The sequence below is a fragment of the Lithobates pipiens genome, unplaced genomic scaffold (assembly GCF_037356315.1).
Source record: "Lithobates pipiens isolate NorthernLeopardFrog02 unplaced genomic scaffold, aLitPip1_a1.2 Scaffold_16, whole genome shotgun sequence".
Lineage (NCBI taxonomy): Eukaryota > Metazoa > Chordata > Amphibia > Anura > Ranidae > Lithobates > Lithobates pipiens.
Window position 1 is genome coordinate 118183668 of NW_027507748.1, and position 16774 is coordinate 118200441.

A 16774-nucleotide genomic window follows, 5' to 3' on the forward strand; every position below is an offset into this window, starting at 1 on the left:
TGGAGTTACTCTTTAATTACATCAGCAGAAATGCTAATTGTTGGATTTCAAAGATGTTGGTTCATTTGGACATAGCATTTATTTGCATTGTAAACAAGATGTGATGGAGTCTTGCTTCACATTTCACACTGGGGCCCATAATTCTATTAAATTGCATATTTAAGAAGGCTGAAGAAAGATCGATTACCATCAAGTTCAAGTTCTCATAACTCCTGCAGTTTTGGTCCTGAGGAAGGCACAATAAACTGGTGCCAATTGTACCAGAAAGGAAAAAAAATGAAATTCCATCATGATGTCCAAAGTGCGTTCAGATCATTTCATTAAAGCCAGATATTTAAATTTGCTAATTATATCACCTCTAAAAAGTATTTTTTCCATACTGAACATACCCAGTTTTTCAATGGTTATCCATTAAGAGTAATAAATGAGTTGGTCACCTTTTGAACGCTCTTCAAAAATGTTGTCTTTCTGTACAACGTGGTTCCAAGAACCCTACTCTATACTCTAGATATATTATCTTCCTTTTGATATACAGTAACTCAAAATTTTGTTTGCCTTTACAGCTGCCACCTGGCATTGGTTAGCCAGTATTCCCAAGACCTTTTCCAGCTCACCTAACTTCAGTTCCTTAAATGCATTGGGGCAGTGTCATACCCGCAGCCTAGATGTATAACCTCACATTTTGTTAAATATTAAATGTAATTTGCCATTTAAAGCGGAGGTCCACCCTAAAGTGGAGCTTCCGCTCATTGGAACCCTCCCCCCCTCCGGCGCCACAATTGGCACCTTTCAGGGAGGAGGGGGTGCAGGTACCTGTACAGTACAGGTATCTGCACCCATTTCTGGCGTAGATTCTGCAGAAGCTATGCCCCTTTCCGCTGAATCTGCACCCCTTTCAGAAGGTCCCCCATTGCCTGCTGGGAAACACACGGATCCCAGAGACAGCGGGGACCATCCTTATTGCGCAGCGCGACTCGCACATGCGCAGTAGGGAACCGGGAAATGAAGCCGCAAGGCTCCACTTCCTGATTCCCATACCCAAGATGGCGGCGGCAGCACCCGAGAGACGATCGAGAGATCGGCTTCGGGTGCCGACATCGCGGGCGCTACCCTGCCATTATTTTAAAAGTCAGCAGCTGCAGTATTTGTAGCTGCTGGCTTTTTTAAAAAAAAACGGCGGACTCTCGCTTTAACTTCCCTGCTGCAATTTATCCTTTCTCATTCGTTTTATATATTTTTTGTTTTACTATATACATTCAACCACTGTTTTAATAATAAACATTCAACACATGACAAAGAATTCCCAGAAAATGATGGCTTAGCTACCTGTCTGTCTAACTGAAAACTTGGACTGAGTGGGAACTTATCAAAACTGAACCAGCCATAATCTGGAGCTGCTGTGCGTGGCAACCAATCAGCTTCCGACTTTCATTTTCAAAGCTCAATTGAACAAGCTGAAGACAGAAGATTGGTTGCCATGCACAGCTGCTGCAGATTCTGCCTGTTCTAATTCGGATAAATGACCCCGGAGTGCTCTGATTAAGAAGGGGTCACTATTGTAATCTACTTCTGTAAATTCAGTGTAAGCTCTTGAGGTCTGTAAACAACAGACACTGAAACAAACTGAGCGCCTGGGAACTGAAACGAAGCCTAAAGCTCCTTCTACTGCCTCAAAAGACCCATGCATGATATTAATATGTAATATTTACCTGATTTATATTTAAAAAAAATGTATTTAGCTCTGACCAAAGCAAAAGAAACATTTTACATTCCCTCCAATGGCACCCCCACTCTTGCCAAGGCAATTAGTGGAAGAAGTAACCTGTACGTTACAATCTAGCCAATAAAGTTGAAAGTACAGCCCTCCTCTGAAACTCTGCTCTCCCTTGTTACCAAATGACGCATGTGTAGTTGTCTGACATGTCTGGAGGTATCGGTGATCACACTCCTTCAAGAAGACAGATGTTAGGTAAGAAAATGCCAATGGCATGCAAGGGTCCAAGAGGAGGCTGGTTCATAACTGTAAAAGCTATATGTGTACCCACGTGAGATATATACATACCATATAATATTTCATATAAAGAAGCAGCTTTGTTGAAAAGGTCAACAGCAAGGGTTGCTTTAATAAAATAAAAAATTCAATTAAACTGTTGCAACATCGATCCTTGCAGTACATCAGCGCCTAATTTATTTTTGTCCTGTATACAACTACCCTTTGTGTCCTGTCTTTTAGCCCATTTTTTCCCCCCTAAAGACTATTTCGATGAACAGTAACAAATGCTTTAACACAATCTAAAAAAAATAGTGAACTGAATGCTCTCAGTGCTCCCACATTTCCATTTCTCTCTTCCTTCCCCTTCACTTCTTCTGGCAGCCTTCTTCTTCTACAGATATCACTGTGCTTGAGTGATTTATAACTAGCCTGAAATAAGATTGCTCATTGAGCAAATTCTGTTTCTGTAAGCTACTTCGGCATCAAACTTAATATACAGTAAACTTGGAAATGATTCAGCGCTATCATACATAAATTCAAAGCTGGATTTACAATACTTAGTGCTGGCTAAGCACGACCCCAAAGCTGTGTGCAATGGAAGTACTCTTGGGCTTATGCCAAGGGCAGCAGGGTGAATTGGGACACCCCCAAAGCAAAACATTTCTTTTTGTATTTGTAAATACATTTTTTTGGTTTTAGTTTGCCATCTTTGGTTACTTAAAGTGATACTTTTTTTAAAAAGGTTTAAAAATAAAGGTTTAAAAATACCAAACATTTTATACTTACCTGCCCTTTGCAGTTGGTTTCGCATAGAGCAGCCCAGATCCTCCTCTTCTTGGGTCCCCTCGCCAGTGCTCCTGGACCCTCCCTCCTGCCAAGTGTCCCCACAGCAAGCAGCTTGCTATGGGGGCACCCGAGCAGACCCGCTGGTCTGTGTGTCATTTGGACACAGAGCCGCGACTTGGCCCCACTCCCTCTCTCTCCTCATTGGCTCGATAACTTTGATTGACAGCAGCGGTTGCCAATGGTGCCCACTGCTGTGACTCAGCCAATAAGGAGGAAGAGTCCCGGGCAGCCAAGGTTCTTGTGCAACATCGATGGATCGAGATGGGGCTCAGGTAAGTATTAGGGGGGCTGCTGCACAAGGAAGGTTTTTTATCTTAATGCATAGAATGAATTAAAGTGGTGTTCCACCCAAAAAAAAATTAAAAGCCAGCAGCCACACATACTGCAGCTGCTGGCTTTTCACAATAGGACACTAACCTGTCCTGGAGTCCAGCGATGCCAGCACTGCAGCTGATGTTTCCATCAGCTGTCAGGTGCTCCCGCCGCCATTGCTGGTAAGGGTATCCAGCAGCGTAGCCTTGCGGCTTCACGCCGGGAACCCTACTGTGCATGCACGAGGCCCCGCTCCTCTCTCCTACTGGCCCGGCAATAGGGGGAGGAGGAGGGAGGAGCAGGGGTCCCTGCGGTGATGTCACGGGCCACGGCCTGGTCTCCCGGAAGTGGGAACAGGATACCTGTCCCCCCTCCACCCAAAAAGGTGACAATTGTTGCACTGGAGGGGGAGAGGAGACAAATGAGCTGGAGTTTCACTTTTGGGTGGAACTCCACTTTAAGATAAAAAACCTGCCTTTAGAACCACCCTTAAGGTTTTGTTTTTTTACCGTAATGCAGTCTAAACGTGGACTAAACAAGTATAATCCATATAGTGCATGCATTCACGTACGTGCAATTTATGAACATATATGCTTATACAAATTCTTATAGTCTACTAATCAAAGGAGAGGTATGATTTACATGAGTACATGCATATCCATGCAAAATACTGACCAGTAATGCAGATTTTTTTTTTTTATTTACTGATCTAAACGCAGTGCGAGATTACTGATATTTATGCGTCTGTGTGCACTGGCCCATTGAAAGAATTTGGGCTGCATTTAGGTCAGTAAAAAAAAAAAAAAAAGAATACCTGAATGCCTAAAAACATGGCGTTTTTTGGCACCCGTATGTAACAGCCACAATGGGCAAGTTCAGCAGATGCAGAATCAAAACTGAATGGGAGAGGAGGTGGGATGTGATGAGAGGAGTCGTGAGACTCTGTACAGACTCGATAACTGCACACTCCTAATTATGGGTCTGTACAGTCCAATAGAAGCTTTGGATATAAAACACACGGAATACACATTTGCACTTTCTCAATAATAATGAAATATCATGACAGATGCCAAAAGGTGAGGCAATTGTATTAAAGTGGTTGTAAACCCTTACAAACCACTTTGACCTACAGGTAAGCCTAGATTAAGGCTTACCTGTAGGACCAAGAAATATCTCCTAAACCTACATGGTTTAGGAGATAATTACTAAAAGACAGTGACAGCTGTAGACAGCGGCGCGCAGGCGCACTACCGCCGTTAGCAGCATGCCGCTGCTAACAGTGATATGCCGTTATTGGCGGCTCCCATGCGCATGTGCGGGAGTAACGTCATCGCTGCTCTGGTGCTGTGAGTGGCCGGAGCAGTGATACGCAGAAGAAGATGTATGCTCCGGACTACAGGGGACAGCGGTGACATCGCTGGCTCCTGTGTCAGGTAAGTGACACATAATGGGCTACTATGCGATGCATAGTAGCCCATTATGCTTTACCTTTGCAGGGAGACAAAGAGGAAGTAAACCTATCAGGGTTTACTTCGTCTTTAAAGCTCACCTCCAGGCGAAACTTATTTTAAATACCTTGTCTTATACTGAAGTTGGAGTTCCAGGTCCCTGTCATTGGGTGCCTGAGCAAGGGAGACTGCCTGGGTGTGGGGGACTGGTAATTTAGCGATGCAGAAGTGCCTATGGACCTGTCACCCTTCTGCTCAGTAGGGATCAACGAACAGATCCCCTGCTGGACAAGCAGATTGCAGCCACAGTCTGCCCCGTATGAAAAGGGGCCTAAAAGATGATGCATAGTAAAAGAAAACATTGCATGCATTTAAGTGGTGTTAGCACCACACTACCTTCTTCTAGATGCAGCTTGTTCAGTTGTGTACCTTGTATCTTTCTTCACATCTTCTTGCACTGCTGCTAAAATGGATGCATTGTAAACAACAGCTGATCAAACACATCAAGTTCAAATGCATAAATCTAAAATGGATGCATTGTAAATACACAGCAAGAACAGACTGTGCATTTACAATACATTTGATATACAGTATATGTGTCCATGCCACAATGACCTGAACAAACTTTGTATGAAACAACGGCTGATCAAACACTTCAAATGTATTTCAAAATGCACATCCAATTTTGAGAAGAAGGTCCTTGAATGCATGCCTTTAGAAAGATAAAATTATACATCAGGCTCTTTTTAAAGAAACCTTTCCTGAGCTAAAAATGAGGCAGCTTTCACTAAATTTTCATGAAACTGCTAACCGCCTGGCTGACACGCTTCACTAATTTGAATCACTGACCCAGAAAAAGCAAAAAGCATGCCAATACTTGCTCCAGGTCAGTGACTCAATGTATTGAGACCAATGGGTCATAATAGTACCCAGGGAACTAGCATTATCATAATGTGGTCAGCAAATGGTTGCCTCCATGTTTCTGTGAGGAGAAAGGCATAAATCTCTCCCACCCCACCTGTTTCCGGCACCCATCTTGGACTCACCCCATATTCTGTTTTGTTTTTCACTTTTTACATAAATAGCTTTTTTTCTATGTGTCTTTAGTCCAATTGCTTCATGGATCCTCTTGAACTGCCCATACACTAGTAAAATTTTGTTCACATTTTTTTTGTAGTAACATTCATTCGATTTTCTAATCAAAGTGAGTCAAATTTTACTCCTCCTCAGCAGAGTCGCATGACATTATAGATCCTCCTACTCCTTCTCACTGGAGTCGCACTGAATCATAGATCCTCCTACTCCTCCTCAGTGCGATTAAATTACATAATGGCTCCTCACAGTCCTTCTCAGTGGAGTAGCGTGACATCATAAATCCTCTTACTCCTCAGTTGAGTCGCATGACATTGTAGAGCACCCTACTTCTCCTCAGTGGAGTCGAATAACATCATGGCTCCTCATACTCCTCCTCAATGAAGTTGTGTAACATCATGGATCCTCTTACTTCTCCTCAGTGGAGTCACGTGACATCATGGATCTTCTTACATCTCCTCAGTTGAGTCAGCTTATATCATGGATCCTCTTACTCCATCTCAGTGGAGTCACAGGACATCATGAATCTTCTTACACCTCCTTAGTTGAGTCAAGTGATATCATGGATCCTCTTACATCTCCTCAGTGGAGTCACGCGGTACCACGGATCCTCTCAATCCTCCTCAGTGGAGTCACATGACATCATGGACCCTCAAACTCCTCCTCAATGGAGCCACGTGACATAATAGATCTTCTTACTCCTCCTCAATGGAGTCATGTGACATCAAGTATCCTCTTACTCCTCCTCAATGAAGTCACATGACATCATGGATTCTCTTATTGCTCCTATGTGAAGTCATATGAGATAATGGATACTCTTACTCCTACAGAGAGGTGGCCAAAGTTCTACAGCTGAAGAGACTTTAAACATGTAAAGATGTGTCCTCCTGTGAGCCCAGTATAGCTTGACGACATATTACTAAAGGATGGGGCTTTTACACCCTTGGCTCACAGAAACTGAGATGAATGATGCTGGGGGTCATTTACCCCAAAAGAGTGCAAATGCTGGATCACAGAACTGTGAGTCTACAGAGGGCAGCACCAGAGATAAGGTAAGTACTGCAGCACAGGCTGCTTTTTTATTTATACTTTTGCAGGGCTATGTACTTTTTATTTTGTTTCTGTAAGCTGGAGCTGTACTTTGTCACTAAACCTAAAAATATCCTTGAACTGTTTGGTTCTTGTTTCAGATCAGATAGTTTACAGATGAAGGCAGATAAATGACCATTTCAGAGCTACAAGAAAATGTTAAGGAAATCTTGGTGTATACTTCAAAGATTTCATTATTCAATAGTAAAAAGGGACTGAAAAAGCAATGATTGCCAAAAAAAATAGGCTAGTAACATGATGAAACGATAACATCTGATATCAGTCTCCTCTAAAAAGAAAAAAAAAATGATGAAAAATCATTGGAGTAGGCACTTAGAAGTCATGGCTGCTGCAGGGTACTCAGTGATCATTTGAAAAAGGAGAAATATTGAATTTTTTGTCATAGTAAATGTCCTGCCTGTGTCTTGCCAGCATGAACCATTAGGCCTCATTCATCAATGTGTCTTTCAGAACTTCATTCTTCTTTTGCTGTTTCCTGGGTAGGTTTAAAGCTGGATTCACACCTAAACTGATTAAATAAATATATTTCTAATGAGAATTACTGCATGCATATTGCTGTTGCACATTTGTATGCATATGCAAAATTGCTCCTCATCTGCTGGGGTTACCAGGGCATCCTAGTACTTCCAAATGTAAACTGACCCTCAAAGCCCCACAGAGATGTCCTGATGTTCAGCGTAGGCAGCGGTTTTAAAAAGACACTAGCTTATGTTATATACTCCAACAGACATACAATGTGTACAATAAAATAAAATGTGGATAACTGAGAAATGAATCCATAGGGTTCCTGTTCCAGTGCACAATGCCACCAAAGCACTATAGGGTCTATCAGGGTTGCTATAAGGAGAGTAAACAGAGGAATACAATCATTTGCTAGTGAAGGTTTTTGACACTTAGGACAGAGAAATTATAGGGCACTACCTTGGAAGTATTTTATCTAGAAAAAAATAAAAAAGTTTTCTCAGTGGAAAATATATGGAAAAAGTGGCTGGAGTGTCCTTATTAGATAAGGCACCTCATCCCAAAAGTTTATTAGAGAGAATAACAGAGGGAAGGGGATTATTTTGGTGCCAACACAGCTCAGTACAAAGTAAAGTAAAAAAAAAAAAAATTTTATTACATTGACTTAAAAAACAATAATTCCAATATTAATTTGCATAAGTATAAAAAGGAGCATGTACAGTATACTGTCGGCCAAGAGAGTATAGGCTAATTATAGTAGCAGGTCAAGTCTTCCCTACTAGTTTCACCAAGACATTGGCTTCATCAGGGGAATAGGACGTGACAAATATGATTGTAGCTCCATAAAAAGAAAAACATTTTTTAGAAAACAAAACCTACCCTAATAGCCACGACAGGGCAGCGTCAATATGGTCCAAATCCCAAGGCCGGCAACCTCCCACTGCCGCAATGTAGCTGCAGAGAGCAAAGAGGAGACCAATAAAAACTTGGGATTTGGACCATATTGATCCTACACCGCTGTGGCTATTATGGTAGTTTGGGTGAATGTTCTGGGGTGTTAGGATGTTCATCCCCACCATATGGTGTGTGGGAAGGTTTTTGGTGGATATGGGAGAAGCATTGCACATCAGGTACCACATCGCCCAACTATTTAGTAATGAGCACCATGTCTGACACTATATTCATGTTTATTGATTTTGTTTTCTAAAAAATATTTTTTTCTTTTTTTAGAGCTACAATCATTTTTGTCACGTCCTATTCCCCTGATGAAGCCAATATATTGGCGAAACTAGTAGGGAATACTTGACGTGCTACTATAATTAGCCAATATTCTCCTGGCCAACAGTATACTGTATATGCTCCTTTTTATACTTATGAAAATGAATATTGGAATTATTGGCTTTTAATTCAATGTAATAAAATGTTTTTTTTTACTTTACTTTGTACTGAGCTGTGTTGGCACAATAATAATCCCCTTCCCTCTGTTCTTCTCGCTAAAGTTTTCTCAGTAAATGCAAAAGATGCATTTGTGGCAAGTTATCCTTGCTACCTGGATACATAGAATCAATGATGGACATTGTAGGGAGCCAAGACCATTTCGCCAAGATCCTGAAATAAAAGGAATGCCATACAAAAGAGTAATCTGTGGTGAATGAACTGATACAACAGATGCTTCATCAAGGGTGTGTTTAGTGCATGATAGGTTGGTTTCACACAGGCAGCTTGATCAGGTCTGCCTCTCAGTTTTGTAGGTGGACCTGATTGGACCAGCTATTAATCTCTATGGAGCAGACAATATCACCTGACACGCCGGCATCCAATTCGATTCTTTCCGCCAAAAACATATGGATGGGGGATCAATTCCCCATCAGTCTGGTAGATCAGATGACAGTCGGACGGAAACGGACAGGTGGTCCGCTTCCATCCAACCACCCCATAGAGAACGCTGGGGCTGTGTCCGTGACCTGCAGGGCAGGACTTAGGGTTGTGGGGTCCCCTGGGCTTTAGTCACTTTCGGGCCCTACCTTCTATACATTATTGTATTTATCGGCATATAACATGCACCCCAGGTTTAGGAGGGAAGTTTAAGGAAAAAAACTTACATTTAAATGCCCATCAATGCAGCCTTATCAGTGCCCATCTGCAGCCTTGCCCATCCATCTGCAGCCTTGTCAGTGTCATTTGCAGCCTTGTCAATGTAGCCTTGTCATTTGCAGCCTTGCCTCAGTGTCATTTGCAGCCTTGTCATTGCAGTCTTGAAGTTTAAAAATGGCACCGGGTCCTCTCGGATCCTCTCGGCGGCTCTCAGGTCCTCTTGCAGTCCCGAGCGGAGCCGAGAGTAGCCAAGTGTACTCAGCTTGGCTCACAGTCACGCCCAGTCCCTGTGTTATGTCCATCATAGGGCGGGACTGGGTGTGACTGTGAGCGGAGCCGAGCCGAGTAAACTCAGCTATGTATCACGGCGGGGCCCCCTATCGGGTGGGGCCCATGGGCTTGAGCCCAGTCAAGCCCAATGGTAAGTCCTGCCCTGGTGACCTGTCATCCGCCTGTTCAGTGGGAATCAGAAGAGAGATCCCCTGTTGAGCAGGCGGATGCGCTTTACGGAGTCCACCTCAGTGTGAGAGGGGCTTTAGAGGTCATCAAGATTTAAGAACAAGTGGCAGAAGTACATATCATGGGTCCAAAGATGCTGTAGAATCCCTGGTTCCAACTGCAAGTTAAAGTGATACTAAACACACACTGTTTAACCACTTCAGCCCCCCGGAAGATTTTACCCCCTTCCTGACCACTTTTTTAGAATTTGACACTGTTTCGTTGTAACTGACAATTGCGCAATAATGTGACGCTGTACCCAAATGAAATTTGCATCCTTTTTTTTCCCCAGAAATAGAGCTTTCTTTTGATGGTATTTGATCACCTCTGCAGTTTTCATTTTTTGCACTATAAACAAAAGAAAGAGCGTCAATTTTGAAAAAAAAAAAACGATATTGTTTACTTTTTGCTATAATAAATATCCCAGAATTAAAAAAAAAATAAAATGTCTTTATCAGTTTAGGTCGATATGTATTCACCTACATATTTTTTGGTAAAAAATCGCAATAAGCGTATATTGATTGGTTTGCGCAAAAGTTATAGCATCTACAAACTATGGGAAAGATTTATGGCAATTTTATTATTCTTATGTTTTTTTACTAGCAATTGCGGTATTCTGCGATTTTTAGCAGTACTGCGACACTTTGCGAGGGACAGATGACACTTGACACATTTTTGGGACCATTGACATTTATACAGCAATCACTGCTATAAATATGCACTGATTACTGTATAACTGTCACTGGCAGGGAAGGGGTTAACACTGGGGGGTGATCAAGGGGTTAAATGTGTGTTCCCTCTGTGTGTTCTAACTGTATGGGGATAGGACTGACTAGAGGAGGACACATATCGTTGTCTCCTAGTGTTTAAACACACAAATCCCTGTGCTGGCTGTCGTGCATGCTCATCGGGTCCCTCGCTGTGCAGCGGGCACATTCGCGTGCCTCCGGCAGCAAGTGCGCCCCCTGGCGCCTCTTAAAGGGAACCCCGCGACCGTATGGTGTTTCGTGCAGAGTTGCCATTCTGCCCCCGTAAAAAGACGCAAGTCGGTCAGGAACCGGTTAATTTACATTATCCCTTCTGTAATTATTTTAATGAAAAACCTTTTTCCTAATCAATATACAGCTGTCACATGTCCCAACTCTTTCCCAGTCTGTCTGCAAGAAAACATAAGCAGGAGGAGCTTCTAGTCTTCTGCTGCTGGTCACATGTTCAAAATAACAAAAAACAGGCTTTGGAATACAGAGTAAAAATACATAATTAATATCAATAAACTGTTTTAAATTGTCATACAAATATATATATATATTTGAAACCAAATTTTTATTATTTTTTGGCAATAACATGGTGTGGGCGGATTTCTGCCAGTCACAGGCTGTGTCATACCCCTCCAGCTTGTGTCTTGGAATAAGAGGGAGATGAAGCCACCATTAATCTACATGTAATATCCCACCCGCCTTGTGTTTAGCTGGTTAGTGGGCATGGTGGGGAGGGAGGGAGTGGGCTGTCATTTACCACTCTGTATACGCCTACATGTATGACTCTATAGTCACATGGGCTGCTAAGATGTGATAGGGAGGAAATGCTCAGGGAAACTTGGAATAGGCAGCCTCACACCACAACTGGATACCAATAAAGCCTTCTTTATTGAAATGTAAACAGATGCAGTAAAAACTGAGCATGTGCAGAGCTGCCAACACTGCTCTGTAAAATCTCTAGATGATTTGGGGACTTACCCAGAAGGGGGAGATAGAGAACAGCAGGATAATTTATGTTTTTTGCAGAATACAGAAAAAAGAATCTCAAAGTGACTGAGTGAGTATGAGCGGCATATAATACAGCATTTATTGATAGTTTTTTATGATGTGGTTTTAGTGACATTTTAAATGTCCATATAATGTACTAGGTATAGGTATGACTATGGAAGATGGGTTTCTCTCCGGTTGGGTGGGTAATATAATGTTGGTAAGGGTAGGAGTGGGAAGATGGGGCAGGAGCAATGTGGGGGAACTAGGAAAGGGCTAGACGCTGAGGTTTGGAGGAGAAAAAAAAAGAAAAAAAAAAAGAGAGGGCAGAGGAAAAAAGAAGAAAAAAAAGAAGAGGAGCAGAGGTGGCCATAAATCATCAGAGGAACAAATTTAATCGGCACCCACCACAGAGGTAAGTATAAATGCTCTTATTTTACTGTGGCCCCTAAACAAAAATCCTTATAACAGAGTCTCTTTGTGTAAAGGCCACTGGTGTATTTAGACCAGCCATTCTCAACTAGGGTTCTGTGGAACCCTGGGGTTCATCCAGAGGCTGCTAGGGGTTCCTTGAGCTGTGGCTGATGAACCACCTATTTGATGATGCCTACAGAGTTCAATGTTCAGCACCACTTGGCAAAGCCAGCAGCATGGCACCAAATATATTTTTAGCTGTCTTTGAGGGTGGCATTCTGAACACCACTTTAAGGGGGACATTCTTCCTATTGACCACCAATATCAGGAGCATTGTTCCTATTGAGCCCTGATGATTTGGTTTTAGTAAGGGCTCCTCGACACATGAAAATAATTTTTTGGCGTTCGTCTAGGGTTAGAAGGTTGAGAAAGCCTTATTTAGACTCTCATTCAGAACAATTTTGTATCTGTGGCAACAAAGATTGGAGAGTGGCCACTGCAGGTAGAAACCCAAGTGAGCACTCACCTAGATAAAGCACAGGTGCCAAAGTTTGGTTCTTGTTTGGAGCCAATTAGGAAGGCACACAAAACGGTCCCATGTGCAAGGCCTCGGAATCACATTCATTTGTTCTAGGGTCACTTGTAAGACCACAGAATCACGCTGGTAGGTGACTGCACACACAGACGAACCCCTGCTATCGGATGCCATCTTATGCCCAAATTTACCAAAAATGTCTCATTTTGACTGGATCGTCATGGGGCGTATTGATCTCTTCAGTGCCTTTGCTATTATATAAGACCATTATCACTATGATTACTGCTGAGTTTTTTTGCCAATATAAGTGATCACTTTAGAGTGCATGCTACAGTGATCTGTCATATACTGTAGGACGCGTGCCTGAAGGAATATAAAGATTACTGTAACTTTTACATGACATGTTACTGTTGCCAAGTCATCAGCAGTAAAAAGTCTCTGCTTTTTGGTTTTGTTACTGTAGCTCATCAACAGATGAAGTTTGCATATAACTTTATGCAGAAAAACAGGACATTTGTACAACACACCATCAGCAAACATTCTTTAAATAATTTTATATTTTGACATAATAAGATATATAAGATTATGCATCCCACAGCATTGGTTGCATAACAAAACAAGAACATTTTTAACTTACAATTCTACAAACTTCAGATTCTAAAGATAAGACTCAGAATGACATGGCCACCATAAAACATGAGATCTTTCGGAGTAACGAAGAAAGCTGTGATAGGAAATGTAGCCATTTCACATCTCATAGTAAGAACAACACCAAATGAATGAAAACGCAGAGATGAAACCAACACAACTTTAAAGCAATGGAAGTTGCATCAGCTGGTTATCTGAACAAGTGGATCCCACCTTCATTATTGCTTCACACTTCCATGTAAAAATCAAGCAAATACAGGGAAATTGCATAATCTGGCAGATGTGACAAGACCCTGCTGCAAGATATATTGTGATTCCAAAATATATTAACACAATATTATGCCACAATTTGCATAAATTTCCCCAAACCCTTCCGAATGAGCATCTAGATTCTCATCAAATCTTAAAATAGCAGCAGAGAAATGGAATAATGTGACTAATTTTTGTGGTCACGTGTCCCACCCCGATAAGATAAGGCAGGGGACAATCTTTGGCAAATACTGATGGCACTTGTTATAGTGTCCCTATGTGACAGCAGATCTGTTCCCTGTGCTACTTACACATATGATGTGCCCTTCCCTTCCTATGAAGCCCTGGCATCCCAATCCATAACTATGCCTAAAACCAGGCAAGGTTTACATCAAGCACCCCCACTCTTGTCGTGACATCTTTCCAGCCTGGCGTATTTGGTCCCCAATTTTTTTTTTACTTTATTAAAAGCAACCAACGCAAAAAATGTTGGATCCAATTATTTTTGATCCCAAATCCAATTATTTTTTTTTTATTATTAAAGAACAACAAAATAAATGTTGGATCCTATCATTTTTTGGTCCCAAATGCAACCCTTTTTTCATGTTTTTTTATTTTTTTTTAACAGGAACAGCATAAATGTTGAAACCTAAAATTTTTGGTCCCAAATTGAGTATTTTTTTTTTTTTTTTTTTTTTTTTTTTAATAATGACCAACAAAATAAATATTAGATCCAATATTTTTTGGTCCTGAATCTGATATTTTTTATGTGTTATTTTAGTAGCAACCACCAAAATAAATGTTGCATCCAATAATTTTTGGTCCTGAATATGATATTTATATAATAAAATGATAGATCCAATTATTTTTTATGTATTTTGTCTTGACAGCAACAAAGTAAATGTGGGATCTGATCATTTGCAAACCCTGAAAACTGAATGTAGGAACACTGCATGTAGAACAATGCATAGTATATCTTATTATATATATATATATATATATATATATATATATATATATATATATATATATACACACACATACATGTGTGTATACATATGTATATATATATTTTTTTCTATATACACACACAGTAGATCTATAAGCATATATATCTATAACTTACAAATCTAAAGATCTATATATTTAAAGAAAAATGTACATATATATATATATCTATGTATAGCAGGGTAGTAGTGGCTTCATGATATCTGGGAATGCATACAATTCCACCTATAAATAATGGGTGTGTATGTGGATCATGCCTCCCTCCATCACACACCCCAGTTTTCTGGTCTGATCCCCCCATTATTGGGGATCCCCCATTCCTATATTGCAGATATAAAAGTAAAAGGCTGCTGTGCTATCTCCAGATAGGGATGTGTTGGTGCAGTGATGATCCCTATGCTGTGTATGGATCCCTATACATGATGATGCCACCTGTCACCATGCCACCCTGTGCCCGTCCACCCACAGATCACCCACCTGCCTCTCGGCCAGTTCCTTCTCCAGCTCCTTGGACTGGTTGTGCCATACCAGGTAGTGCAGGGGGTATCTGCTCTCCGGACCTTTCTTTGCTGGCATCATCCTCGTCTCATGCTGAATGCTCCGACCTTCCTCCCAAAATCCCCCCGCAGAAGAAGAGTGTGGGAGGCTGCGGAATGGACCGGGATCCCCGCACTGGAGGAGGAGGAGGTGGGGGGGAGAGATCGGCGGCTCCTGAGCCCAGGGCAGACGGGCAGCGGTGTGGGTGCGGGGGGGGGGATCCCAGGGGGGGAGCGGGGAGGGCAGTGCCAGGGGCTCCTGGTGGGCTCAGGACTCCTCCCTGGCAGCGCTGTCTCAGCTCTGCTGTGTGTGCATTGTGCAGGATGCTGCTGGTGACAGGAGGAGGATCGAGGTGCATCATGGGGGATGTAGTTCTGTCTTCCCCTCTATGGAGTGACAGGTGCGGCTCTTAGTACATGGCTGTGCCTCTGCGAGATCATTCCGCTCTCTGCTGGAGAATGGATCTAATCCCTACAACTACATTGCAGGTTTTTGTTTTTCAATTTATTTGCACCTGGTGATCCTGCAAATGTCACACTTCCTGTCCTAGTGTGACAACCTTCACTCACCATGGAGGAGAAGTGTTGTCACCCTGGGCTGTCCTCCTCATCTCCACTTCTAACTCCTCACACACCCTTTAAGCAGGGCTTTTTTCTAGTGGGAACGCGGGGGAACGCAGTTTCGGCACCTCCAGAACTGAATGTATGTGATGGCAAGAGGTGCTGGCTGCTGGGGAATTATAGTCACTGGAGAGGATCTATTTTTCCATGGAGGTCTATTGGTGCTGGGGGTGTCAATTGTTTCTGGGAGGGATCTACTGTTAAGGGGGAGATATAATTATGCTGACTGTTGGAGCAGTGGCGGCTGGTGGGTTTTTTGTTCAATAGGCGGCAAACTACCATCCCCGAGAAGCTCCAGGCTAGCGGGGTCCAGGCAGCAGCTACAAGCTAGCGGGTGCGGGGTCTGGACAGGCTCCAGTATGGCAGGCTTACTGTCAGAATCCTTGACATCAGACTGAGACAGAAGTACAGTTAGGGCCGGTTCACACTGCAGGCGAGGCGACTCCGACTTGCCTCGCCGCGACCTGCAGCGGCCTCGGCGGCGACTTGCAAATGACTTCTGTATAGAAGTCAATGCAAGTCGCCCCGAGGTCGCCCGAAAGTAGTACAGGAACCTTTTTTCTGAGTCGGAGCGACTCGAGTCGCTCCTCTCAGAACGGTTCCATTGTACAGAACGGGGGCGCCTCGCATCGCCCGCTGTGTGAACCGGCCCTTAAATAACACTTGTTTAATAATAAAAGTAAATAGAACAAAGGTAGTCAAAACATAGCCAGAGTTCAGGAACCAGAATGGATAGTCAGACAAGCCAAACGTCAGGGAGCCGAAGATGAGCATACTAAAACAGCAAGCAGGATCTGGAGCCAAAAGGGATGTCAGCCAAGCAAGTCTTTTAACAGGAATGCAGGAGAGCGTCTCTGTGATGTTGACCAAGGCGAAGGCAGAGATCCTCTGGACTGGACGGCTTAAGTAGGCAGGACTGACGAGCAGGATATCATCAACAGCTGAGTACCTGTGGTGAGATAGGAGCTGGCAATTAGCCGACAGCTGAGTGACCAGATCAGGGAAGGAAGGACTGAGCCCAGGCCTGACAGTACCCTCTCCTCAACGACTTCTTCCTCTCGGAGGACCACCAGGCTTGAGGGGAAATCACGGAGGAGGACAGGGGCATTTTTACTGCCTTTCTAGTTTTTAATAAAAAAATCCAATAAAAATGTCTTAGTACC

The 16774-nt window shown here is 42.7% G+C and overlaps 1 protein-coding gene across 5 annotated transcripts in view; it reads right to left on the reverse strand.

Annotated features, from left to right (window-relative positions):
* ANKRD13B (ankyrin repeat domain 13B) overlaps positions 1-15288 on the reverse strand; it is a 336550-nt gene extending 321262 nt beyond the window's left edge. For 3 of the 5 annotated variants that reach the window (XM_077480352.1, XM_077480348.1, XM_077480347.1), the window contains exon 1: positions 14932-15288. In XM_077480352.1, coding sequence (XP_077336478.1) covers positions 14932-15033 — 102 coding nt within the window. In that variant the 5' untranslated portion in view covers positions 15034-15288. The remainder of the gene's footprint in view (positions 1-14931) is intronic. The other 2 variants (XM_077480350.1, XM_077480349.1) reach the window with 2 other exon arrangements.
* Positions 15289-16774: the final 1486 nt, after the last annotated feature.